The sequence below is a fragment of the Spodoptera frugiperda genome, unplaced genomic scaffold (genome assembly GCF_023101765.2).
Source record: "Spodoptera frugiperda isolate SF20-4 unplaced genomic scaffold, AGI-APGP_CSIRO_Sfru_2.0 tig00001167_1, whole genome shotgun sequence".
Taxonomy (NCBI): Eukaryota; Metazoa; Arthropoda; class Insecta; order Lepidoptera; family Noctuidae; genus Spodoptera; species Spodoptera frugiperda.
Window position 1 is genome coordinate 1 of NW_026095724.1, and position 22,981 is coordinate 22,981.

The window sequence follows — 22,981 nt, forward strand, 5'->3', positions numbered from 1 at the left end:
AGTGAATAGGCAGACGTGCTCCATCGTAGGCCGCATCATCACTTACCATCAGGTGAGATAGCGGCCAAACTTCGACCCATCAAATGTAAAAAAAGACGGCTGCCTCCACGACGCCTTCTACGAGAAGTTGAGCGGGATCGCTAAAGGGTCGATCCCTTTCGCGATCCCGCTCAGTAGCCTTCATCCGGGAGGCGAGGATGTACCTCGTCGTACCCTAACGCCGCTTCTGCCTAATTAGGTAATGGTAAATGTATCGATTATGATGTCACATTGTGTAAGACACGAAAAATAAGTTTTGGCCTCTAATTAAAACTAATCACTAATGATCGATTTAGTTATATTACTTATAAATAGATATTGCGCACTTTTTAATTATTACCTAGATATTGTGCACTTTTTTAATTTGTACCTACTTAGTAGTTTCCTAAATCATGGGAAAGGGACATTTTATTAAATATTTTTAAGATTATTATAGATTTGAGGAATTGGTAGAAATTATCGTATCAAGAATCGTTGAGTCGGAAAATAAATTGTTGTTTGTTTCTTTTTAAAAAACATGCAAGTACCTACCTGTTGACCAATTACAAAAATTTAATAGGTATAAATAAATAATCAGGTAGGTAGGTACTATATTTCCTCCTGGGGTATGGTCCGAGTGAAATTTAAAATATTTCGCTTGGATTAGCTCCGATCGGAAGAAAATTGAGGAAATATTACAATTACTCATTGAAGAGTATTTTTATTAATTGGGTCAGTATTTCAACACCTTTTTGTAATTAGGTACCTACTTACCTAAATACCTACATAATGTTTGGGACTCACTCCGACTCAAAGGGTCTATAGATGCTGATGATGACTATGATCATTGGTCACAAAAATTGTTAATTTTTTATATTAATTGACTACAAATTGTGTACCTAAACAATTCCTAAGATATTTTAATTAGTATAAGTATGATGTATCTAGACCCTGCCTAGGTATTAGATCCCTATATTCAATTATTATTTTGTTTTATTATTGTTAATTCTTATTATACTTGATTACAATGTACGTAACTAGGCATTATAACAGCCTGTATTCAGTAGACTTAAAAAATAAAGACTACAATGATTATTTTGTTTCTTTTTCATTTAGATGATATGATTATTAACATATCATATAGATAGTTGGTAGGCAACAACTGCGTTTCTCTCGAAACTGTCTGCCTCGCACAGCTAGACTGTGGAATGAGCTATCGTCGGCGGTATTTCCGAACCGATACTACCTTTAAACCTGCAAGAAAAGAGATATTCCTTTTTAAAAGGCCGGCAACGCACCTGTGACTCCTTTGGTAGTTGCGAGTGTCCTTGAGTGGAACTCATCGCTTACCGTCAGGTGAACCGAGTAAGTAGTCAACTCGGACCACATACCTACGGCCCATTTGGGACGAGTTGCAGAAAATAAAATAAAATAATATTTTTAGTGGTCAACTCGTCCCACGTCACTACCACAATGAGATAAGGTACAGTTAGTAGCAAAAGGGTTAGTGTGGAAATAATGAAGTTCTATTACTTTGTTGAAAAAAAAAGATTTTCCAGGAACTTCATTCTATCTATGTTATCATTTACTTCATAAGTGACCGCCATGACCATTGTTTAAGCCACACATGTTTACTATTCTTAGTAATTTTGGTTAACACATGAATTTGTGCGATTGCTAAAAAAAATTAGGTAATAAATTATTTAACCGACACTAAAAAAAGAGGTTCTTACTTCGTCAGGATTTTTTAATATGAAATAATCGAAAAAAAATATTTTTAATCTTGTGTTGCTAACTGTACCAAACATTGACAAAGTTTAAAAATCCATACAAAAAAAATAGTGGGACGAGTTGACCACTAAAAACTTAATTTATTTTTAATTTCCCCAACTCGTCCCAAATGGGCCGTAAGTATGTGGTCCGAGTTGACTACTTACTCGGTGAACCGCCTGCTCGTTTACCTCCTATCCCATAAAAAAAAACATTGTCTAGTTCTGAAAACAGTACCCTTAGTACGAGTTTGCTTTACGTTTAATTTCATCCAAACGAGAGCGTTCGGCGCTCTGATTGGTTGTTTTTTTGGAGCCGGCCAATCTGACGGTCTAAAGATTGATGGTGATTATACAATTTTATTATAAACTAGTTTTGTGATGAAACTTAATTAAATAGTGACAGAGCATTGAACAATTTGTTACCCAAATGGTACCTAGTTAGGTAAGTACCTCATTTATAATAATTAGTACTTAACTATCTAATTAACTTTCCGTCATTAAGGTTCCTATACGCATACCTATATAATACCGTTTTCTAAACGCTACTATAACAGTTGTTGAACGGAGTCCCTGAGGATCTAATACCATATCTACTTATTTCATTGGAACATTAACAGTTTCATTATGGAAAAATCTACGAAAAATGATGGTAAGTAAACTTAAAGTTGTGGATACATTATTATCTAAGCCCGATTGTACCTATTAATATTATTTGCCTACCGACAGATTTATTTTTGCTTGATTTATTCTTGTTTGTGTAATATTAATAAATTGTAAGCTTAGTGCAGAAACTCATTATAAATTGCAAAATATCACTAGCTTTTAACACATTCTACCAAATATTTTATTCCTTTTCAGGAGTAACTCGTCAGCCATCAGGAATTAAGCGGGTGTTCTACAAACCTAGTTATAGGTAATAGTTCCATATTTGATATTTATGTTTCCTCAGTCAACCGAAGATTTTTAATATAAAAATACCGATTGAACAAAATTATACTTCCATTACACAATTGATTTAACAATAATTTAATGCTATTTTTTATTTAAGTATCTTAGGTATATCCATTTTTTTTTTTGTAACACATACCTAATCACGAAATACAAAAACCTAGGAATGGACTGTTACATGATAATTTGACGCAAAAATATTAATGACGTCATAAATTGTTGTTAAAATTAATGTTTTTGTGCCACTATAAAATATTTATCGACTTACCCATCGACCATTTGATTACTTTTATACTTATCAAATCTATTTTTTTTTTAACAGATCGTTTCCTGAATGCCTGTGCATGGCGCCACTGAGGGCACCGATTTACCAGTGCGAGTCTGGGCACAACATGTGCAGTAAGTGCACAGAGCAGACACAGGTGTGCCCAATCTGCCGAAAACACACCGGGAAAATGAGGAACTGGCAGTTGGAGGAGATAATTGAACATTGTCGGTAGGTAACTTAAAATTCAATTTTTTTTTTCATGTCCCCAAAGCACTTTACGTACCGTAACATCGGGTTTCTTTGACCCTAGACGGTAACTTTGATCCAAACTTTTAGACCAATGAAAAACGAATATACGTTTTGTTCTGGATTCCTATTGGTTGTAGAATGTGGGTCAAAGTTACCTCTTAGGGTCAAAGAAACCCGATGTTACCGTAGGTACCTAATTAAATTTTAGTATTTTTTTTTTAACAGATCAGTTCCTGAATGCCTGTGCATGATGCCACTGAGGGCACCGATTTACCAGTGCGAGTCTGGGCACAACATGTGCAGTAAGTGCACAGAACAGACACAGGTGTGCCCAATCTGCCGAAAACACACCGGGAAAATGAGGAACTGGCAGTTGGAGGAGATAGTTGAATATTGTCGGTAGGTAACTTAAAATTCTATTTTTTTTTTCATGTCCCCAAAGCACTTTACGTACCGTAACATCGGGTTTCTTTCACCCTAGAGGGTAACTTTGACCCAAACTTTTAGACCAATGAAAAACGAATATACGTTTTGTTCTGGATTCCTATTGGTTATAGAATGTGGGTCAAAGTTACCTCTTAGGGTCAAAGAAACCCGATGTTACCGTAGGTACCTAATTAAATTTTAGTAAATACATTTTTTTTATCAATTTGATTATAGAACTGCTGAACTTTAGTTACCTATTAATTTTCAATAATTTATTTATTGCCATATTGTATTTTTTAAGCTACTTATTAGATAATAACTGGGTATATAGGTACCATGGATGGATGTATAGGGATACCAACCTACGTAGTACATGGGTACCTAAATAAGAGTTTTGCACACGTGCTCCAGTTCTAAAGTAAATTTTCATTTCAGCCAAAGACGAAGTTAAACAAAGAAGGAAACTAATGAATTACGTACTTCGTTCTAATACTAGTGAAGTGACACACGAGAGTTATAATCGAATTCGGAAAATGTGACTGGACACCACTGCTAGACAGGTAAGACATTTTTGTTTTTTTTTTTTTTTCGTGTAGAGATAAATAGAAAATAATATACTAATACATGTTACACCCAGCCGTACATGTTACAGATAACTAATGTTATCAGTTATGTATGAGTTGTTGCGCAACGTGTCGCAGGTTCGATTCCCGCACGGATAAATGTGTGTGTGTTCCCCGTATTGTTGTTCCGCGTCTGGGTGTCATGTAACCTATGTGAAATTGTGTTTTTGTAAACGTAACGCAGCGTGGATTTAAACAAACGCCCCTTTTGTTTACCACGCTTCAAGGGCAGGGAACATTGTTGATCGTACTACTTAATTAAATGATACGGAATATCTACTTAACTTATATAATAATTCTATTTTCAGGCAAACTTGGGGACATGATATAACACTTCAAGGATAGTCATGCAGAGAACTGCGGCGCCACTACCACTACGGACCGGTGGAGTGTGGAGCTTACTGACGTCAATACTATTTCCTATTGAATCATTTGCTATACCTAATGTTATGAATATAATTAAAAAAATAAATAAAAGCATACTTTTTTATTCCATAAATGGACAAGAAACAGGCGGTATGAATATTATTCTCATTTATCGTCATTCATGATAAAGCCCGTAATATTTTTTAATCCAAAACTAAGAAATATTTTTTTCAACCACAGACAATATCGGCAGAAATATTAATATCTCCTTTATGACCGAATTTAGTACTCTGGATAGATGAAGTTTTTGACAGAAACTCCACAAAACTTATCCAAAGATATAATCAAGATTTAATTTTAATTTCTGATATTATAGTGGTGTCAAAAAGGTTTAAATATTATATATTGTATAAAATCAAAAAACCTAATGGGCACAGCCAGAACAAGCCTTCAAACATATTTTTGTTATCTGTCTAATAATATGGGATGCTATATTGATGTTAAAAAATGAAACTCGAGAATATTTTTAAGTTTTTATTTCCTTACACCTAGATGTTCATTTCTTAGCCTTGGCTTCTCGTGTGGCTTTCCTTTCTGCGGCACGGGCAAGCTGCTTTGCTGGTTTCAGGTTGCCTTTTTTGCAGAACCTTTGGTTCCTCAAGAACTTAGGGTCCATCTGTTAAACAAAGGAGTATTATTAATTTATATTTCTTGTATCAAATGTTAATGATTGCAAAAAAATCAATGTCTCAGGAGAGCAGTTAGGTTGAATAAATCTAATATAGTATTCAAAAATATTTACGAGGCAAGGGAAACTTAGTATCAAAGTAAAGCTGTTTTAATAACTCATCAAGTATATTATGCGCTATGTTGGCGCATAGCATAAGACAGCACATTTGCCAAGGCCAAACATGCAAGAGGTTAACTTAGTTCTATGTACTTAAAATAATACTTAAAATAGTTATGGTATAACAGGTGATAGGTGATATAGAAATTGTAGACTAAATTATAATATTATGAAAACTGCTGTCCCTGAATCCATTTACATGTTATGAGGATCATGTATAGTAGGGGGAGCCTGTTGTCATATTATACCAGGTAAGGGTATGATAATTACTAGTCATATACCATTAGTATGGGATTTCACAATAGTACCTATATGGGACTATAAATAAGAGCTAATAATGACTGATGGGAGACTCATATGATGTTCTAATAAGTAGTAAATGACTTGTAAAACTCAAAATATTTGAATATTTTTGATCAACACATTCAGCTTAATTTATAAGTGAGTCAGTGCATAATATAAGGATAGGTTCCTTAGAGCTTGGCTTACAAAGCTTGTCTTTAATTGTGTAACACTTAAACATCTGTTTAAATAAGTTTCACCAAATATCACATTCATCTTTAATTCAAATTAGTGGTCTCACATTGCACTATGACTTTAATTTCCTTTCACTATTTCGATATTAAGAGGAGTAAACAAACACATTTTGCAATTAGAGAACTATAGAGGAGAGAAATGTGGTGTACTTACGCCAAGGGTGGATTCGTGCCTCTGTTTTGTAGGCTTTTTGATGCCATTCCTGTGGGCTTTGCGGTCTGAAATAAAGATACATTTCGTTTTATTTACATTTCCCAAAATCTAACCACACTAGAATACAAACATGTTGAGCTTAACTTATTAATTTTCACAGGAACTAATAGTCTTTCAGATAGTTAAACAAGTTTTAAATACTCACTTTGGTTGTGATTTGTGTGATTCTTTGACTTTGCCATTTCGTCAAATTGCGAGTTCTGAAATAGAAAATAATATAAATATTACAATATTTATCACTAACTTTACAACGAGAATAAAGAACTTTTATTCAATATGAAAAGATTTTCAAGATATTTAAGGAATTATTTCAAAACTTGGAAACACTAACCTAAAAACAGCAAGAGAAAAAGACAAGAGGAAAACAATCCGGCCTGAATGTCAAATGCGAACAGTCTAAATATAGGTTTATAAGCATGACACTACTGGTATCTCTTTTACTCTTACTTATTTGTCATATTGCTGTTTCGGTCGTACCGATGGTTTTATGTTAAAAATATAAAATAAATATACTGGAACGTGAACGATCGTGTCAACTGCGTTCCGTTTTAATAAGAATTATTAAAATAAAATAAATATAAATGTTATACTTTCAAAACTGTCTTTGATATTTTTATAACTCTTACATTAAAAGAACCATTTTTTATAAATTCTAATTAAAATTAATAAAAAAATCATCATTAATTCTTTGTAAATAGTAAATAAATTTAAGTTTATAATATTTTTTTTTTCTAGTTGTAAATATTATGTGTAATATCTATATTGAAAGTTTCAATAAAATAAAAATTATACACATCGTAGCTTTGGGCTTTTATGTTTTTACGTTTTTGTAATGGTAACATCCAATATGTATTAAAACGATCAACGTCAAGTTGTCATTGTCATATGACGTGCCAGTCAATGCGTAAAGTTTCATGTTCCTCCGTAACGAAAAGCGGTTGTATAGCATAAGCTAACTACCTTTGCTTGTTTCACACAGACGCGATTGTGAACGTGTGAGGGAGAAGGACAAAACAATCATGTCATAAATGTAGTTAATGTCTGGCCTAGAATGTATAACATGTGTCGTGTTGTCTGAAAGCTGTCTTTATAAATTAAAATAAAATCGAAATAAAATATCGCAAAATTAAATTAAAATAAACAGTAAAATTAGTGGCAAGTCACAATGGTTGTGTTAGAAGGTGATTCCGGGGATGCTAAACCTATAACTTCCGAAGAAAGTGATAAAGAAGTCAAGTCTCCAAGACTGTTATCATTAGAAAGTATCCTTTTGAAAATGCTAATATATCTTCACATTTTCAATGAAAAAATATAATTTCATTACTTGTTTTACATAATATTTACCCATACATTTGAGAACTTGTGTTTAAAGTCCAATATTTTAATGCAGTCCAAATCCTAATAATAATCTTATTGGTTATTCGTAAACTAACTATATATTTTTTTATTTCCTTTACTAGCATGTGGTTTTGTACTGTCTTTTTTATAATTGCTAGCACTCTCAGTTGTATTGTTATAAAATAAAGTTTTCTAGTGAGAAAAATATGTAGTTTATAAATTCTACCATGCAATATGTTCTGTTTCACTAAGTGTCAGAAATTCCATTTTATAGGTCATGGGTACTCTGATTTAAGTTTACATAAAGTTACAAAAATGAAACATAATCATAATATTCAATTTTAGACACAGTGGATGAGTTTCAAGAGCATTGTACATTGTACGAGACACAATGTACTAATTACTATGTAATGAAGCTATGAATATACTTAATTAATGCTCATAAACATGAAACAATAATCTAAAATAAGTTACATAATTGTTTTCAATAAATTTGTGTTCAAATACAAGCCATTCTAGGTATAATATGAAATCAGATAATCTAATTGAATTAATTTAAAGTAATATTTTTTTCCCACTAGACTATTCTTAACATCAATTTGGGTTTCAGCCTTCTGTTTGTGTTAAATAACGTTTCCTGAACTAGCCAATCAGTATTCCGCATAACTAAGGATGCCCAACAACAACATGGTCTTCGCCATGGTGACTACCAGCGCTACAGAGGATATTGCTCAAGGCGTCTCAGGAGACTGCGCAAAGTCCTCAAAATACCACAGGTGGGTACTCTAACACTTTAACTGAGAGTTAAAATGGTAAATACCAACCTGACACCACAGTCTGACAAGTGTCAATAACTTTTAACCTCCTTTAGTAACTATTTACTACTCTGCCTGCAGTCAGTCTCAAGTAGTCTAAATAATCAAAACCTGACCAGATACTGACCAAATGTACAAAACTATATTAATAATTTACTAACTAACTTTTATCTAAACAAAATGTGTCTAGATTCTGCCTCAAGTAACCAAATATTAACATTATTCACATGCTTTCCACAGGGTGATAGGCGTCACTACCGTCGTCGTGACGTCACAACCGTGCACTTGACGGCGACATCAGCCGAGAGCCGTCTTCTCTGTGTGCCCTTACTTCAAGCCGAGAGGGCCTGGGCACACGCCATGCAGCTAAGGCAAGAGGCCAATACTGAGCCACGGAAGAAGTTCCATCTAGTCTCTCGGCTAAAGAAGGCATATGCTCACGCGCAGACTCTTCTGCAGTTGTGCGAGGTAAATAGCTAACTGTTTTATCAATATCCTTGTCTATGATTGATATAATTTGACTGCACGGTTGGTGCGGTGGCTGGGCAACTGGCTGCCGCGCAACGGGTAGCGGCTTCGATTCCCGCACGGAGCAACTCTTTGTGTGATCCACAAATTGTTGCTTCGGGTCTGGGTGTCATGTGTATGTGAACTTGTATGTTTGTAAACGCCCACGACACAGGAGAAAATCCTAATGTGGGGCAATGTTAGATTTTGCGATATTAAACATTGACAGTAACAGATCGTTGTTATATTGCAAAGACGTGCATTTAAACTATGAGTCTTGTTACATCTGTAGCAAAGTGGAGTTTGCGACGCGCGCACGCAGCTGGAGGCGGGCGCGTACGCGGCGTGGCTGGGCGGCGCGCTGCTGGTGGAGCTGCAGCAGTGGCGCCCCGCCGCGGAGGCGCTGCATCGCGCGCAACTTGTGCTCGAGAAACTATGCGCTGCATTACCCGAGGATGAGCGCTTGCCGTACAAGCAAAAGGTATTAAAGTATACTTTCAAATGTCTCCAAAAATAGAAAGAAAAGTTAGAGTGGGTACTAAGTACTTTATCTATCTGCCTCTTGTAAAATCTTCTCATTTCTTATGGAAGATGACTTTATATTTAGGTGGAAGAGCTGAAGCCTAGCCTTCGTTACTGCGCCTACAACATCGGCGACGAGTCGGCGGCCGGCGACCTCGTGGCTATGCGCGGCCAGGGACTCATCGAGAACCTGGACTCACTCATGGCGCAAGCTAAGTTAGTACTTATTACGTTAGTGACAAAACTTATAATATGAGTTTCATTTTTGAAAATGTGGATATGATGACCGTTATTATTACAGGGAGTCTCGCTCTGGTGTGATGCATGAAGTGGAATGGCGCGGCCGCAAAGTAAGTGTGAAGCCCGAGAAAGTGCGACTCTTCCTCATAGCATTACAAGATCTTGACAAGTCCGTCGCCAACGCAGACTCTGTCCAGGCCAAGATTGATATCCTCGAAAATATTCTGATGGATTGCAAGGACGCCATATCAGCCATCAAGGATGAAATCAAAAGCGATCCCAAGCTGAAGTCTGCTTCCGAGATCCAGATGTCTGGCATCAACTACTTGCTGTCTTACTTGATGTACCTGCGCTTGATGCGCACCATCGACAGGAACAACTTGCTGGTCCAGCAGGCTGAGGAAGCTCGCAAGAACAACATACAGATCGACGGCAAGAAGGTCCGGCCCCAGGACCTGACGAGACTCTACGAGATCATCTTGCAGAACTTAACCGAGTTGCAGCAGCTGCCTGGCTTTGAAAACGATGCGGCATACCAACAGGAAATAGAGACATTGACGAAAGCATACCGCGCGTTCCGTTGCTACTACATCGCTCAGGTGCTCACTGGACTCCGTCGCTTCAGGGAAGCTCTCGCTATGTTGGAGAGATGTAGCAACTACTCCGCCGAGTCGCTCAAAACCAAGCTGGATGACAAGCGCCTGGTGGAGAAGCTGCAAATGTTGAAGAAAGACATCGAGAGCTGCAAGTTCGAGGTGCATGCCGACTCTGTGCTGGAGGATGATGAAGATCAAGATGAGGACACCAAGTATACGAGTGGCAAGTCGTACAAGGACAAGAAGCCTCTAGTCGATCGTTTGGACGAGTACAGAGAGGACACTCAAGTCCTTACAAAGAACCCGAACGTGTACAAAATGCCACCGTCTATGGAAGCCATTCCTTGCAAGCCGCTGTTCTTCGACCTGGCTTGCAACTTCGTAGAGTTTCCGAACCTGGACGATAAAACCGGCGCAGCGGATAACAAGAAGCAAGGCGCCGGTCTCACTGGACTCGTTAAAGGATTCTTGGGATGGGGTAAAAGTGACAAGTGAACATAGATTTATTTATACATTTTCATTGGTTTTACTATGTACCAGGATTTGTTTTTAAAGGTTCAAATTATATACAACAACAAATTAGTCTATTTATTTATTTTGCAATTGTTTTAATCAATCAATGTCCCTCGTCGATGGTCATGACAGTGGTTTCGGGTACGTAGTCAGGGTCGACCATTCGCGTCTTAATAATGTGTTTGTAGACAAAAGCTGACTTTCTCGGCGTACGAGTCCGTTCAGGATCCTTGTAATCCACTTGGTATAAACCGAAACATTCCCTGTAAACAATGAAGAAATCAGTATATACCACATAGCTATAACAAAGTAAGTTTTATAGATTTCACTACAATGTGATCCACAAATTGTTGAACGCATCAAAGACACGGGAACAAATGCAGAAATCCTAGTGTGGGGTAATATAAAAAATTTAGCTATAGATGCTTACGTGTATCCAGCCAGCCATTCGAAGTTGTCCATGAGACTCCACGCGTAATAGCCCTTGACGTTGATGCCGTCGTCCAAAGCGTCTAGCACGCCCTCTAACGCAGATCTGTAGTAGTCCACTCTGTTATCATCATCGATGCCTCCGTACGACGACCAACCATTCTCCGTAATGTAGATAGGAATATCCCCATATCTATTCTTAATTAGTTTCAATGTGATGTACATACTGTCTGGCATTTTCTGCAAATAAATTAATATTGAATTAGAACTGGTATCACTACGAAGGCAGTATAAAATAAAGTTGTTTTCCGCTGCCTTGCCTTGCCTCTGCCCCTATGCGAGATCTTTAAAATGGACGCAACGGATTTCGATGCAGTATTTTTAATAGAAAGAGTGATATAAATGGAAGTGTTAATTATATATGTATGATTGGTATAAGATAAAACTAAGATACAGAATAATGCAAATAGAATTCACGCTAAATGTTTAGCGGTAAGTATGTATTCGTTCGTATAATAAACTGATCTAGCAACTCAATGTACCTAATTTCGATTGAGATAATGTCATACATACATATTTATGTATTTCCAATTCTAGTAAATAACAACAGAATGATAAAATTTATCATATCATTGTAATACCTAAGTACTTGAGTATTTCAAAACATACAACTTTTTATTCTAAAAAGGAGATAATATTATAGGTAGGTAGGTAGGTACCTACCTACTAGGAAAACAACTGTTTTATTTTGATAAATACCTACCGAGCTGGGGTTAGGTAATAAGTTGATACATAAAAACGCGAGCGCATCAACCTACTCTAATCTGATAAACTTGTAATACCTACATTTTCAACTTTATCGTTTGGTAATAAAGTTAATAATAATAAAAACAGGAATTAAAAAGGACATACTTGAAACCACGCAGATGCAGACTGAAGCCAATCATCAGGTACCATTTGTCCCACTCCAATATCGTCCATAGACGATGGTACGGCCTGGGGCGTATACAGAGAGAATGAAGCCAGGGCTCCAGAGTAATGGTTGACGCCAAAGAAGTCGCTAGTACCACGAATATAGGCCTTCTCTTCCTCCGTGAAGTCGATTAGTCTAGATTTCGGGAAGCCTTGCGCTGCGCTCTTTTCAGCAACCAGCTCCAAAAGGTCTTTAGGGAACCCTCCGTCTTTAGAAAATACAGGGTCGCTGTATATTGCCCACTGGAAAGAATTATAAGATCGATAAAATATAAGTAGATACTTAAATATGTAATTCAACAGTACGGTAATGACGTTGCTTCGGCACGAATGTGCTGGCTCCTCCGGAGTAATACCTCCGGCCTCACAGACAACCCGCGTGAAACAACGCCTTACGTTTCGCCAAGTGAATGGGACAACGCTGCGGGTGTCCGGGAGTGGCGCCCATTGTTTACCATCAGGCGATCCAACAATCAAGAGCATAAGGTGCATTAGTAACAAACCTGCTGTTGGACCATTAACTCCACAGCATATTTATCTTCTTCAGAATCCGTGAGAGGAGCGGTTGAGCCTACAGCGAAGGTGTAACCACACACTCCACCGTATTGAGGCTTGTACACATCGTTATACAGGTGGTACGCTTTAGCGTGCGCGAGGGCAATGTGTCTTGCGCACACGTACTCGCCGATTCCTGATACATTCATCAAAGGAGCCTTTGTAGCAACCCCGTAGCCTTCGTAACAAACTTGTGCGGGCTCGTTGATTGTGATGAAACTCTTCACCCTGTCGCTAAAGTTCTCGTACACCACATGAACGTAATCCTCAAACCAGTCAACAATAAGAGGGTTCAGCCAGCCGCCCAGATCTTGGAGTGCTTGAGGCAGGTCCCAGTGGTACAATGTTATTATGGGATCGATGTTGTATTTAAGTAATTCGCTGATAAGGTTATTATAATACTGTATGCCAGCTTCGTTGATTTGGTTCGGGAAGCCAGTCGGTAATATCCTAGACCATGATATGGAGAACCGGTAGGAGTCGATGCCCAACTCTCGCATCATCTCTACATCGCGCTTGTACTTGTGGTAAGAGTCACACGCTACGTCACCCGTGCTACGGTCAGCAATCGCATCTGGATTATTGTGGACTAAATAATCCCAGATGTTTTCTCCTTTCCCTGAAATTACAAAGCACTAAAAAATCACACGGATACCCGAAACACCAGAGGTGTTACAAGTGCGTTGAATTTAAGGGTTGTTGGGGAATCGGGCTTGGCATGACAAATAAAAGAGCAATACTTAACAACATTTAAAGCTATCATTAGAGTAACTACATTGCACCAAACACACGCAGTTACAGAACAATCCGAAGTCCGCCTAAAGGTAACCGTCCACAGACCTGTATCGTACGCATTCCGTATGACGTCATCAGTACGCATCGCATGTAGGCATTGCCGACGAGCGGTCCGTACGATGCGGATCTGTGGACGCAGTTGTTTGAGTTTCTATTATACAAGACAAACTAAAATCCGTTACGTGCGATGCGGGTCTGTGGACGTTTACCTTAAGAAAGCATTTCATTTCCAAATATTTTTTTCCAAACTAAAATTATTACACGTACCGTTTTTGCTGTTAAGCTCGTAAGGGACTATATTAGTAAGAAAGAATTACATGTTATATTAAGTAGATACTTACCATCTTCATTCCATGCTCCCTCGATTTGATAACTGGCAGTAGCAGCTCCAAAGACAAATTCATCTGGAAACTTTCTACCTTGTCTCACCTTACCACATGTCACTGCTACCGCAGAGCTAGGGACAAAAGGGAACGAATATATATCAATAAATAAATTTAAAAAAAAATTGCTCCAAGATGCTAAGCAGGTAACGCAACGTCACGCCTTTTATCCCCGAAGGGATAGGCAGAGGTGCTCATTACAACACGTAATGCCTATACAATGTACACCCACTTTTCACCATTTGTATTATAAGCCCCATGTAATAGGGAGTGAGCCTATTGCTAGTCACAATTCCACACTCCGTGCTAATACTGAGAATTTTTCGAAAAACCGTAATAAGCCGAGCAATACTTTGCCCGGCCCAGGAATCGAACCCGAGACCCCTTGTCCGGCAGTCGCCCTTGCGACCACCAATGAGGCAGTAAGCCATAAAACGTCAACTGTTGAAAACAGGCCTCCTCCAATTGATTGTAGGGTAAACTTGCTTAATTCGTACCTGCGCCTAAATCGTACCTCGTCTATATCTCGGATTGGGTAATAGTTACCAGTGCCTCTGGTGGCATAAAATGTCAATAATAGTCGACCATATTGCCATGTGACAAATAAACACCTGTTACGTTGCTCCCGACTAAAATATTGAACAGGTAAGTTTTTTCTTACTTTTTGAGTAATTTTTTCGCATACTTCACAAGAACTGTCTTCCAAGTATACCGTTCATAAGTTGTTTAACCTCCTGAGTCCGAGGGTATTTTATTTCGTTATTGATTTGATTTTTACAACATGATATCTTACCATTATATAGACACAAGAAAAAATAAAATTATAATTAAAATTAAAATAACGAATAATTATTAATCTAAACTAACACATTATTTACAACTTAAAAATACCAAAAAAATAAGGAATAAAAACTAACTTAAAACTAAAATAAAGGCGTTAGGCGTGGTTAGGCGTGGTTAGGCGTCGAAGTACTCGTCCGCATCGCTGTCATTGGGGAACGTTCCCAGAAGACTGGCCGCATTGCCACGTTGTATGGCAATGCTTATCTTCTGACCGAAGAAATAGCCAGCCTTTTGGTCTCGTGTAGAATCGAATAGCTTATGTGCAATTTCTTTATACAGAGAATGTGCACCAGGACCCCATGGCCCAAGTGTTTCGACCCCAAACGGCTCAAAACAATAATTGCCAACTAAGTTAGAATATTTGCGCCGCTTGAGGTCCTCTGCCGCGGAAGCAGCCGCACCAGCGCATGCAGCAGTACTTAGAAGGTGAGATGGCGCAAGGGTGTCTACACACGTAATTAAAATTAAAATTATAATTATTAACTAAAAATTACAACGTTTCGTTTCACGAAAAAAACTTGATGCTAAACTGGTGCACTTCGGTAAAATATTTTATTTTTTTGGTTGTCCTAAATTTAGAACTTCAGTACTCAGGAGGTTAACTGTTTATTATATATTTATGCGTATATTTGTGAATATATTTCACATAGTAAAGCCGGCTTGTTCGTTGACAGTTTTTATTTGCGGCAAATTTGAAATTAATTTGATACTTGTGCCTATTTCGTACTCGCAGCAACTTCTTAAAACGTACCGGTACGATTTAGGAAAACAATTTTTAATTTCACAGTGAATATTAACTACTTGATTATTTTTTTTTGTTTTTTTTTTTTAATTTAATTGTTTCTAATTATTTTTGTTACTATTTTAGGGCAACATGAACATCATCAACATTTTAGCTCGAAATAAAAATAGAAGAAACCAAGAAGAAGACCATATCAAAGAAGCTAAATTTAAAGAAAACGAAAACACCTCAAAAAGGAAACAAGAAAAAGAAACAAGAACAAGATGAAAATGACAGTTGGTATTGCAAAATATGTCAAGAAGACGTAAAAGAAAACATGATTAAATGCAGTAATTGTGAAGTATGATGAAAGATTTGGCAAAGACCATCCGCTGTATTAATAAGAATTAATCTAGGTACATTAAGATTAAGAAAAAGAGGAGAAGATTATTAAGATTGTGATTTTTAAGACTGTAAACCAATGATAGGATCTCAAAGTACGATTTAAGGATATACTAGTACGATTTAAGATGCATGGTCTTAAATCGTACTTTTTTTAAGTTTTAGAAAATTGTTTATTTCTCAGAAGTTTACAAGATTTATGTTATTTTTTGTTGAAATACTAATAGAACATTAGTGAAATTATAATCTATACTTATAATAAATCTGTAGAGAGGTCAATTCTGTACATAAAATATATTGGTGATTAGTGATCGATACTGACGCCAAAAATGCAATCAGAAAATTTTTTGTCTGTCTGTCTGTATGTTCTTTATAGAAACAAAAACTACTCGACAGATTTCAACGAAACTTGGTACAATTGTTCTTCATACTCCTGGGCAGGTTATAGTACACTTTTCATCACGCTATGATCAATAGGAGCAGAGCAGTGAAGGGAAATGTTGGGAAAACCGGAGAACTTACTCCATTTTTTAAGCTTCCGTCGCGTGTGCAGCCTTAATGGTTAAAGCTACACAGAAATCATGTATGACGGAAATGTTCTTCTTAAAATTGTTTAAAAAATATTCCACGACAGCAAATGTCTATCTTTTATGGTTGACTCACAATAACACGTATAACTCCCGATAGCTTAGTAGTTCGAAGCTTTTTGATTATATTTGTCTACCTATTCTTACGTTTATGTCACTCATTCATCCCTAATTAAAAAATGTTAACATTATTACCTACTAGCTTCCGCCCGCGACTCCGTCCGCGCGGATGTCGGTCTTCGCGTGGAAGTTTTATTTCTTCATTTTGAGTAACTCTGACAATGACATCTTATAAATATCTATTGGACCCAAATACGGCGAGGCCAATAATAATTAAGGAGATCCCTCTATTGAGCTACTGCTGTTGAGCTCGCGTTCTGTAGAATAAAACTGAAAAATTAAAAGTATTTCATTTTATGCCCAGTATAATAAGGTATAATTACCTATACCAAGTTTTATCGAAATCGAACCGTTCGTTTTCACGTGATGCCTGAACATACAGACAGACAGACAAAGAAACATTTTAATCAGATATTTGGGTTTGGTATCGATCCAGTAACACCCCCTGCTATTAATTCTTTCAATATAATTATATACAGAATTATTCTTCTACAGATTTATTATAATATGAATGAATGAATGAGAGTGTTATAAACGTAAGAGTAGACAAATATGTATAATCAGAAAGCTCCGAACTGCTAAGTTATCGGGAGTCATACGTAAATTTGTGAGTCAACCATAAAAGATAGACATTTGCTGTCGTGGAATATTTTTTAAACAATTTTAAGGAGAACATTTCCGTCATACATTATTTCTATGTAGCTTTAACCATTAAGGCTGCACACGCGAGGAAAGCTTCAAAAATGGAGTAATTTCTCCTATTTTCCCAACATTTCCCTTCACTGCTCTGCTCCTATTAATCGTAGCGTGATGAAAAGTATACTATAACCTGCCCAGGAGTATGAAGAACAATTGTACCAAGTTTCGTTGAAATCTGTCAATCTTTTTTTTTTGTCTTTCTGTCTATCTCTATGTTCAGGCATCACGTGAAAACTAACGGTTCGATTTCGATGAAACTTGGTATAGTTATACCTTATTATCCTGAGCATAAAATAAGATACTTTTTATCCTGGAAAAATATGTAGAAAAAAAAAATTAATTTTTCACTTTTATACTACAGAACGCAAGCTTAACAGCAGTAGAGGGATATCCTTAATTATTATGGACCCAGCCGTATTTGGGTCCAATAGATATTTATAAGATGTCATTGTCAGAGTTACTCAAAATGGAGAAATAAAAAATCCACGCGAAGACCGACATCCACGCGGACGGAGTCGCGGGCGGAAGCTAGTTACTTAATATAAATAACTGTGTATAATTGTTCATTTCCAAAAGGTCAATGGGCAAATTGTATGGGAAAAAAACCCACGGCGGACAGAAATGAAATTATCAGGATATATGACTAAAATGTGTCTAGTTTATCATGGTAAGGGTCGCTTTCTTGTGGGATGTGGGAGTATGGAGAAAAATAAACTTTTACATAATTATTTATTCGGCGTGATCAATATCCTTAACATATTTTCCATAGGGCTGAAAATTCGCATAGACGTTAAGTACCGGTAAACTATGGCAACTTTACCGGACCCTTGGCAACTTTACCATACTATAGGTATTCAGTATAAACGCAGTTATCTAAAAATCTACCCACTAGAATTCTGTTTTGTAATAGTAGTATTTTTTAGAAATTAAAAGGAAATATTTACTATATTTTGCGTAGACGCAAGACTGCTATTATGCCAGTAATGGCCGTCACAGTGTAGTGCGTGAAAATGTGCTAAAAGTTAGTAGTTCCTAAATTGTGCTCACAGAGCCTTAATTATATGTCACAGGTGAGTGAAATTTTGATCTTGAATGTATAATATAGTTGAGATTACTGTTGTAATGTCAGTAATTGCTTTTTCTTTAATTTATTGATAAATAATCGCTTCGGTAATGTTGACACAGGTTAGGTAAAGTTGCCACGGCCTGCTTTGTGGCAACTTTACCTACAGTTAGGGTTGGCAATAAATGTTTTTTTCTTGTTTGTGTGTATGTAACCATTTTCGAATACCTAAATTTCCCAGCATAATAGTGAATATCCTGGATGATAAGTTATAATGTATTTAATAATACCTTTTGTTTTAGAGCCAAAATGGCTCACATGAAACAAAACCGCAGATAACTCGGAGTTAGACAATATAAAAAGTATACGAAAGTAATGTTAAAATTAGCTATGGACATAGTGAAGACAAAAAATTAAAAAGTCAAAAGATTAAACATTATTTTGGAGCCTTTTTTTACAATTTTAAACATAAATACTTAAAATTTTAGAACTTAATTTAGTTTAAAAGGGAACAATATTTATGTAAGATTTTTTTGCTTTTTTTTACTTTAGGTTTAAGGTTTATAATTTTTTTTTTAAATATACATGTCATAAAAATAATTCTCATTTTTTGACAACCCCGAGCGTAACAAATTATTTGTATGTAAATTACGATGAAGCCCGTGGCAACTTTCCCGACTGTCTGTGTAGCCGTTATCTTTATAGATTTCCTCATATTGTTTGCATTATAATACGAAGAGGTCCTAGATGAAGCCCTCTGTACCTCAACAACTCTTTAATATGCAATACACGATGAATACGGCGCGTAGGTAAAGTTGCCAAAAATTTGGTATCTTTACCCATGTTGTTTTTTCTTTACTACGGCTAAAATAAGTGTTTGTATATAATGACGATTACGGTAAAGTGAGCCAGATAGACTACAATTCTAAATATTATTATATAGTTTTGGTTTCTATGCGTCTTATGGTTAAAAATATATTTCGATTTTTGTTCCAAAATATGGTAAAGTTGCCATGTTTTACGGTACATCATTATAAACAAAATGTCAAAAATCCCTATCTATCCCACTTTAGGTAAAAAAAATATTCAAGGTCAAAAGGTCAAAATTATATTTTTTTCTATTTTTCTCGAAAATTTTTCTATTTTTCTCGAAAACGGTAAGTTTTATCGTACAAATATGTTCGACGGAGTTGTAGATCATACAATTTTCTACAAAAATGGTTCATCACTTTTACTCTTACGACTTTTCATTCGTGAGATATCACGGTTTTAATCAAATAAATCACAGTTTACTACAATACTCGCTACTCCCGCGCGATTTTACCTGCTGCGCGGCTCCTATTGATTATAGTCAATAAATAAACTATTTAACACAAAAATAATAATTCGATTCAGGTCAATAGTTCTTGAGATTAGCGTGTTCAAACAAACTCTTCAACTTTAAATATTAGTACTACTCCCGCACAGTTTCAGCTGCTACTCGACTCATATTGATTGTAGCGAGATGTTTTATAGCGTATCGCCTTTCTCGATAAATGGACAATTCAACACAAAAATAATAATTTGATACGAACGGAGTAGTTCTAGACATTAGTGCGTCCAAACAAACTATTCAGCTTAAAATAATAGTGATACTCCCGCTCGGTCTTATCCGCTGCTCGGCCACTGTTGATCGTCGCGTAACATTTTATAGCCTAAAAACCTTCCTCGATAAGTGAACTATTTAAAAAATAAAAATCAATTCGCAGTAGTAGTTGTTCTGGAGATTAGCGCGTTAGGAGATTCAAACTAACTCTTCAGTTTTTTCTGTAAGTTTCGTGAGACATACTAAATTAATTATTATGTTATCGGCTTACTCACGTAATTGTTTGACGAGGAACTCGACTAGTTTCAAGCAGCGCTACAGTACATACAGCGCTACCAGTAGCAGCGCGACAATCGCCGCGTCGTGTATCGAGGAATGCTGTTCATGAATATGAGCCTCTAGCATGGCTTGAAACTAGTAGAGTTCCTAGTCAAACAATTACGTGAGTAAGCCGATAACATAATAATTAACTCTTTAGTCTTAAATATCAGTACCACTCCCGCACGGTTTTACCCGTTGCTCGGCCCCTAGTTATCATAGCGTGATGTTTTATAGCCAACACAATATAATAATGGTCTATAAGAACTGTACAAAGCAATTGAAACAGCGCCGGAATACTTATTAAGCTAATGTATAAGCTAAAGAGTTTGTTTCTTTGAACGCACAAATCTCCAAAACTACAAGAGCAAATCGAATTACACCTTTTGTATTTGATAGTCCATTTATTGAGAAAGATTATAATTTATGAAACATTACGTTACGCTTAATAGTAGGCGAGCATCGATGGAAACTGCGCAGAAGTAGTACAAATATTTTAAGCTGAAGAATTCGTTAGAACACGCTAATCTCCAGAAGTACACTCGCGAGCAACCAAATCGACTCAACCTACATGTGCGCATTTGTAGTTGTTTTCTTAAAAAATTGAAGGCGCGCTTACCGGTGGTGTGTCGTCAATTTCGGGCCTGTGGCAGGCCGTTTAGGGGTGAGGTTGGCTTCCTTCAACCGTCTCCGTACTGTCCACTCGCTGACAGCCACTCCTCGAACTCTTCTGAGTTCCTGTTGAACATCGACACCGGTCAAGTGACGATTTCGTAGTGAAGTTGAAATAATAAAACGGTCGTCTCTCTCCGAGGTGGACCGGTGGCGGCTTATTCTTGGTCTTCGATTGAAGGCACCAGTATCTTGATACCTTCTGTACACTATTGATACTGCAAATTGGCTCAAACTCAGCGGAGCAGCAACTCTTCGCTGACTAAGTCCTTGTTCCAGTAGAGCGGCTTTTTCTGGTGTCCTATCCATAATTTTTTTGGAAATAAAATGAGGCGTTTTTACGGAGATGTGTATGATCAACTTTCGATAAGCCACAGATAAAGTTAACCTTAATGTGGAGCTTTTATAGGGGTAGTTTGTGTTATAACTTGTTGGTGTCGTAGTGAGCAAATACTCTTGTCCGCTGAATTAAGTTAAATATTTTAAAAAGTGCTGATACAATTTTTATAATAATGGTACCAATTTAAAGCTGAAGTTGTAAGCTTTCTAATGGTATATTGGTATTTAAAAACAATTCAGTATTTTTTTAAGAAAACATCTACGAATGCGCACATGTAGGTTGAGTCGATTTGGTTGCTCGCGAGTGTAGTTGTCCGAATCGACTATTTTTTTTATTAATTAGTACATTTATCTACTTATGCTTATCCTATAAAACATAATGCTACGTACAATTAATAGGAGCCGAGCGGAAGGTAAAACCGCGATATCTCACGAATGGAAAGTCGTAAAAGTAAAAGAGATGAACCATTTTTGTAGAAAATTGTATGATCTACCACTCTGTTGAACATATTTGTACGATAAAACTTACCGTTTTCGAGAAAAATGGAAAAAACCGTAACTTTGACCTTTTGACCTTGAATATTTCTTTAAGTAAAAGTCAAATCGATGGGGATTTTTGACATTTTGTTTATAATCAAGTAGTCATCATCTATGCCAATTTTCAGCTCTATTAAACGATTTGGGAATTATGTCAATATGTTGCGACTTAATTTCGGCTCTAACTTTTTTCCCATGGATTTAAAAAAAAATTGTTATACCTAGTGTTAAGTAAATTTATACTCTTTCATTTGATATCATTTTCATTCGTGTCCGCGACCGGGTCGGATTCCGCCCAATGACCTTTTTGAGGTTCTCCTTAAGTGGTACGAATTGGGCAAGTTTACCCTATTGATACAGAAGTGGTGAATGGAAAATTATTAGGAACTTGATCCAGCACCTATGTATATTTTACCGTACCTATCTACCTAGTATACTATATTTATCTCAAAAAAATAAAAACTTACCACAACAACAACACAAGTATCTTCATTATGTAACTATGCAGTATTGCGAGACCACCAAGTCGTCTAATCATATTTATAGGCTCTTTATCGCTGTTCTCTGCTGATCCAGTATTTTGACACATGTACTTGAAACTATCTAGATTATGTTGGGTCGGTATCATTTGTACACACGACCTGTCCAATTTTATCAATTTCCATCTTTCTTCAAGGCATGTGAGTAGCAACCAGTTACTATCACGAATATAAGGAAAAGGCATCAAATCTGGGGGCACGGGAGTGAAGCGAAGCGAGTCGGGCGCACGGAAAGAGTTTACAAGATTGAATAGACTTTTAAGCTCAAGCTCATATGACGAATAGCGAAAAGTCCGTGCGGCCGATTCGCCAGTTACGTCCACGGTTTGCACGCCTACAAACTTGGCTCCACACTGGATCTGATTACTTTTTGACAGTGCGAGCTATATGGTCTCGTCTTGGCAACATTTAACATGAAATGTTTTTGTGGGATTCATATTACACAAGCACATTATGTTACCCCAGTTTAATGGATCGTTAACTTTATCGTTCATAGAATAAAACTGAAAATTTAACGACTTCGATTACTTAGTTTGGCATTCTGCACTTTTTTTAGTTTAGTTGTGAATAATAATCGTCTTCTTCCCTTATATATATAAAAAAATAATTTATGTATTTTCTGAT

General features: G+C 36.6%; 4 protein-coding genes across 7 annotated transcripts; 2 read left to right on the top strand and 2 right to left on the bottom strand.

The window, feature by feature from the left end:
• Positions 1 to 7: 7 nt before the first annotated feature.
• On the top strand, positions 8 to 5,055 carry LOC118264280 (uncharacterized). Of its 4 annotated transcripts, none has more exons than XR_007707607.1 (6): positions 8 to 2,439; positions 2,649 to 2,703; positions 3,061 to 3,234; positions 3,481 to 3,654; positions 4,117 to 4,241; positions 4,613 to 5,055. XR_007707607.1 is itself a non-coding variant. In XM_050707628.1 (5 exons), the coding sequence occupies exons 1-5, from the start codon at positions 2,415 to 2,417 to the stop codon at positions 4,130 to 4,132; spliced, it is 444 nt and encodes a 147-aa protein (XP_050563585.1). In that variant the 5' UTR covers positions 8 to 2,414; the 3' UTR covers positions 4,133 to 4,562. The 4 variants fall into 4 exon arrangements, 1 of the variants encoding a protein (XP_050563585.1); XR_007707608.1 differs by having other exon boundaries at positions 8 to 2,232; XM_050707628.1 differs by lacking the exon at positions 4,613 to 5,055 and having other exon boundaries at positions 4,117 to 4,562.
• Positions 5,056 to 5,191: 136 nt separating this feature from the next.
• On the bottom strand, positions 5,192 to 6,700 carry LOC118264285 (60S ribosomal protein L29-like). The gene is made up of 4 exons (XM_035576752.2): positions 6,599 to 6,700; positions 6,413 to 6,467; positions 6,208 to 6,272; positions 5,192 to 5,346 (listed from the first exon to the last, which is right to left on the bottom strand). Exons 2-4 carry the CDS (start codon positions 6,447 to 6,449, stop codon positions 5,227 to 5,229), a joined length of 222 nt encoding a protein of 73 aa, XP_035432645.1. The 5' UTR covers positions 6,450 to 6,467; positions 6,599 to 6,700; the 3' UTR covers positions 5,192 to 5,226.
• Positions 6,701 to 7,149: 449 nt separating this feature from the next.
• On the top strand, positions 7,150 to 10,867 carry LOC118264235 (signal recognition particle subunit SRP68-like). The gene is made up of 6 exons (XM_050707633.1): positions 7,150 to 7,529; positions 8,260 to 8,381; positions 8,661 to 8,888; positions 9,220 to 9,408; positions 9,535 to 9,665; positions 9,751 to 10,867. The coding sequence occupies exons 1-6, from the start codon at positions 7,433 to 7,435 to the stop codon at positions 10,778 to 10,780; spliced, it is 1,797 nt and encodes a 598-aa protein (XP_050563590.1). The 5' UTR covers positions 7,150 to 7,432; the 3' UTR covers positions 10,781 to 10,867.
• Positions 10,863 to 22,780, bottom strand: LOC118264748 (myrosinase 1). The gene is made up of 7 exons (XM_035577369.2): positions 22,725 to 22,780; positions 22,286 to 22,516; positions 13,891 to 14,006; positions 12,703 to 13,373; positions 12,140 to 12,442; positions 11,229 to 11,467; positions 10,863 to 11,061 (listed from the first exon to the last, which is right to left on the bottom strand). The coding sequence occupies exons 1-7, from the start codon at positions 22,763 to 22,765 to the stop codon at positions 10,902 to 10,904; spliced, it is 1,761 nt and encodes a 586-aa protein (XP_035433262.2). The 5' UTR covers positions 22,766 to 22,780; the 3' UTR covers positions 10,863 to 10,901.
• Positions 22,781 to 22,981: the final 201 nt, after the last annotated feature.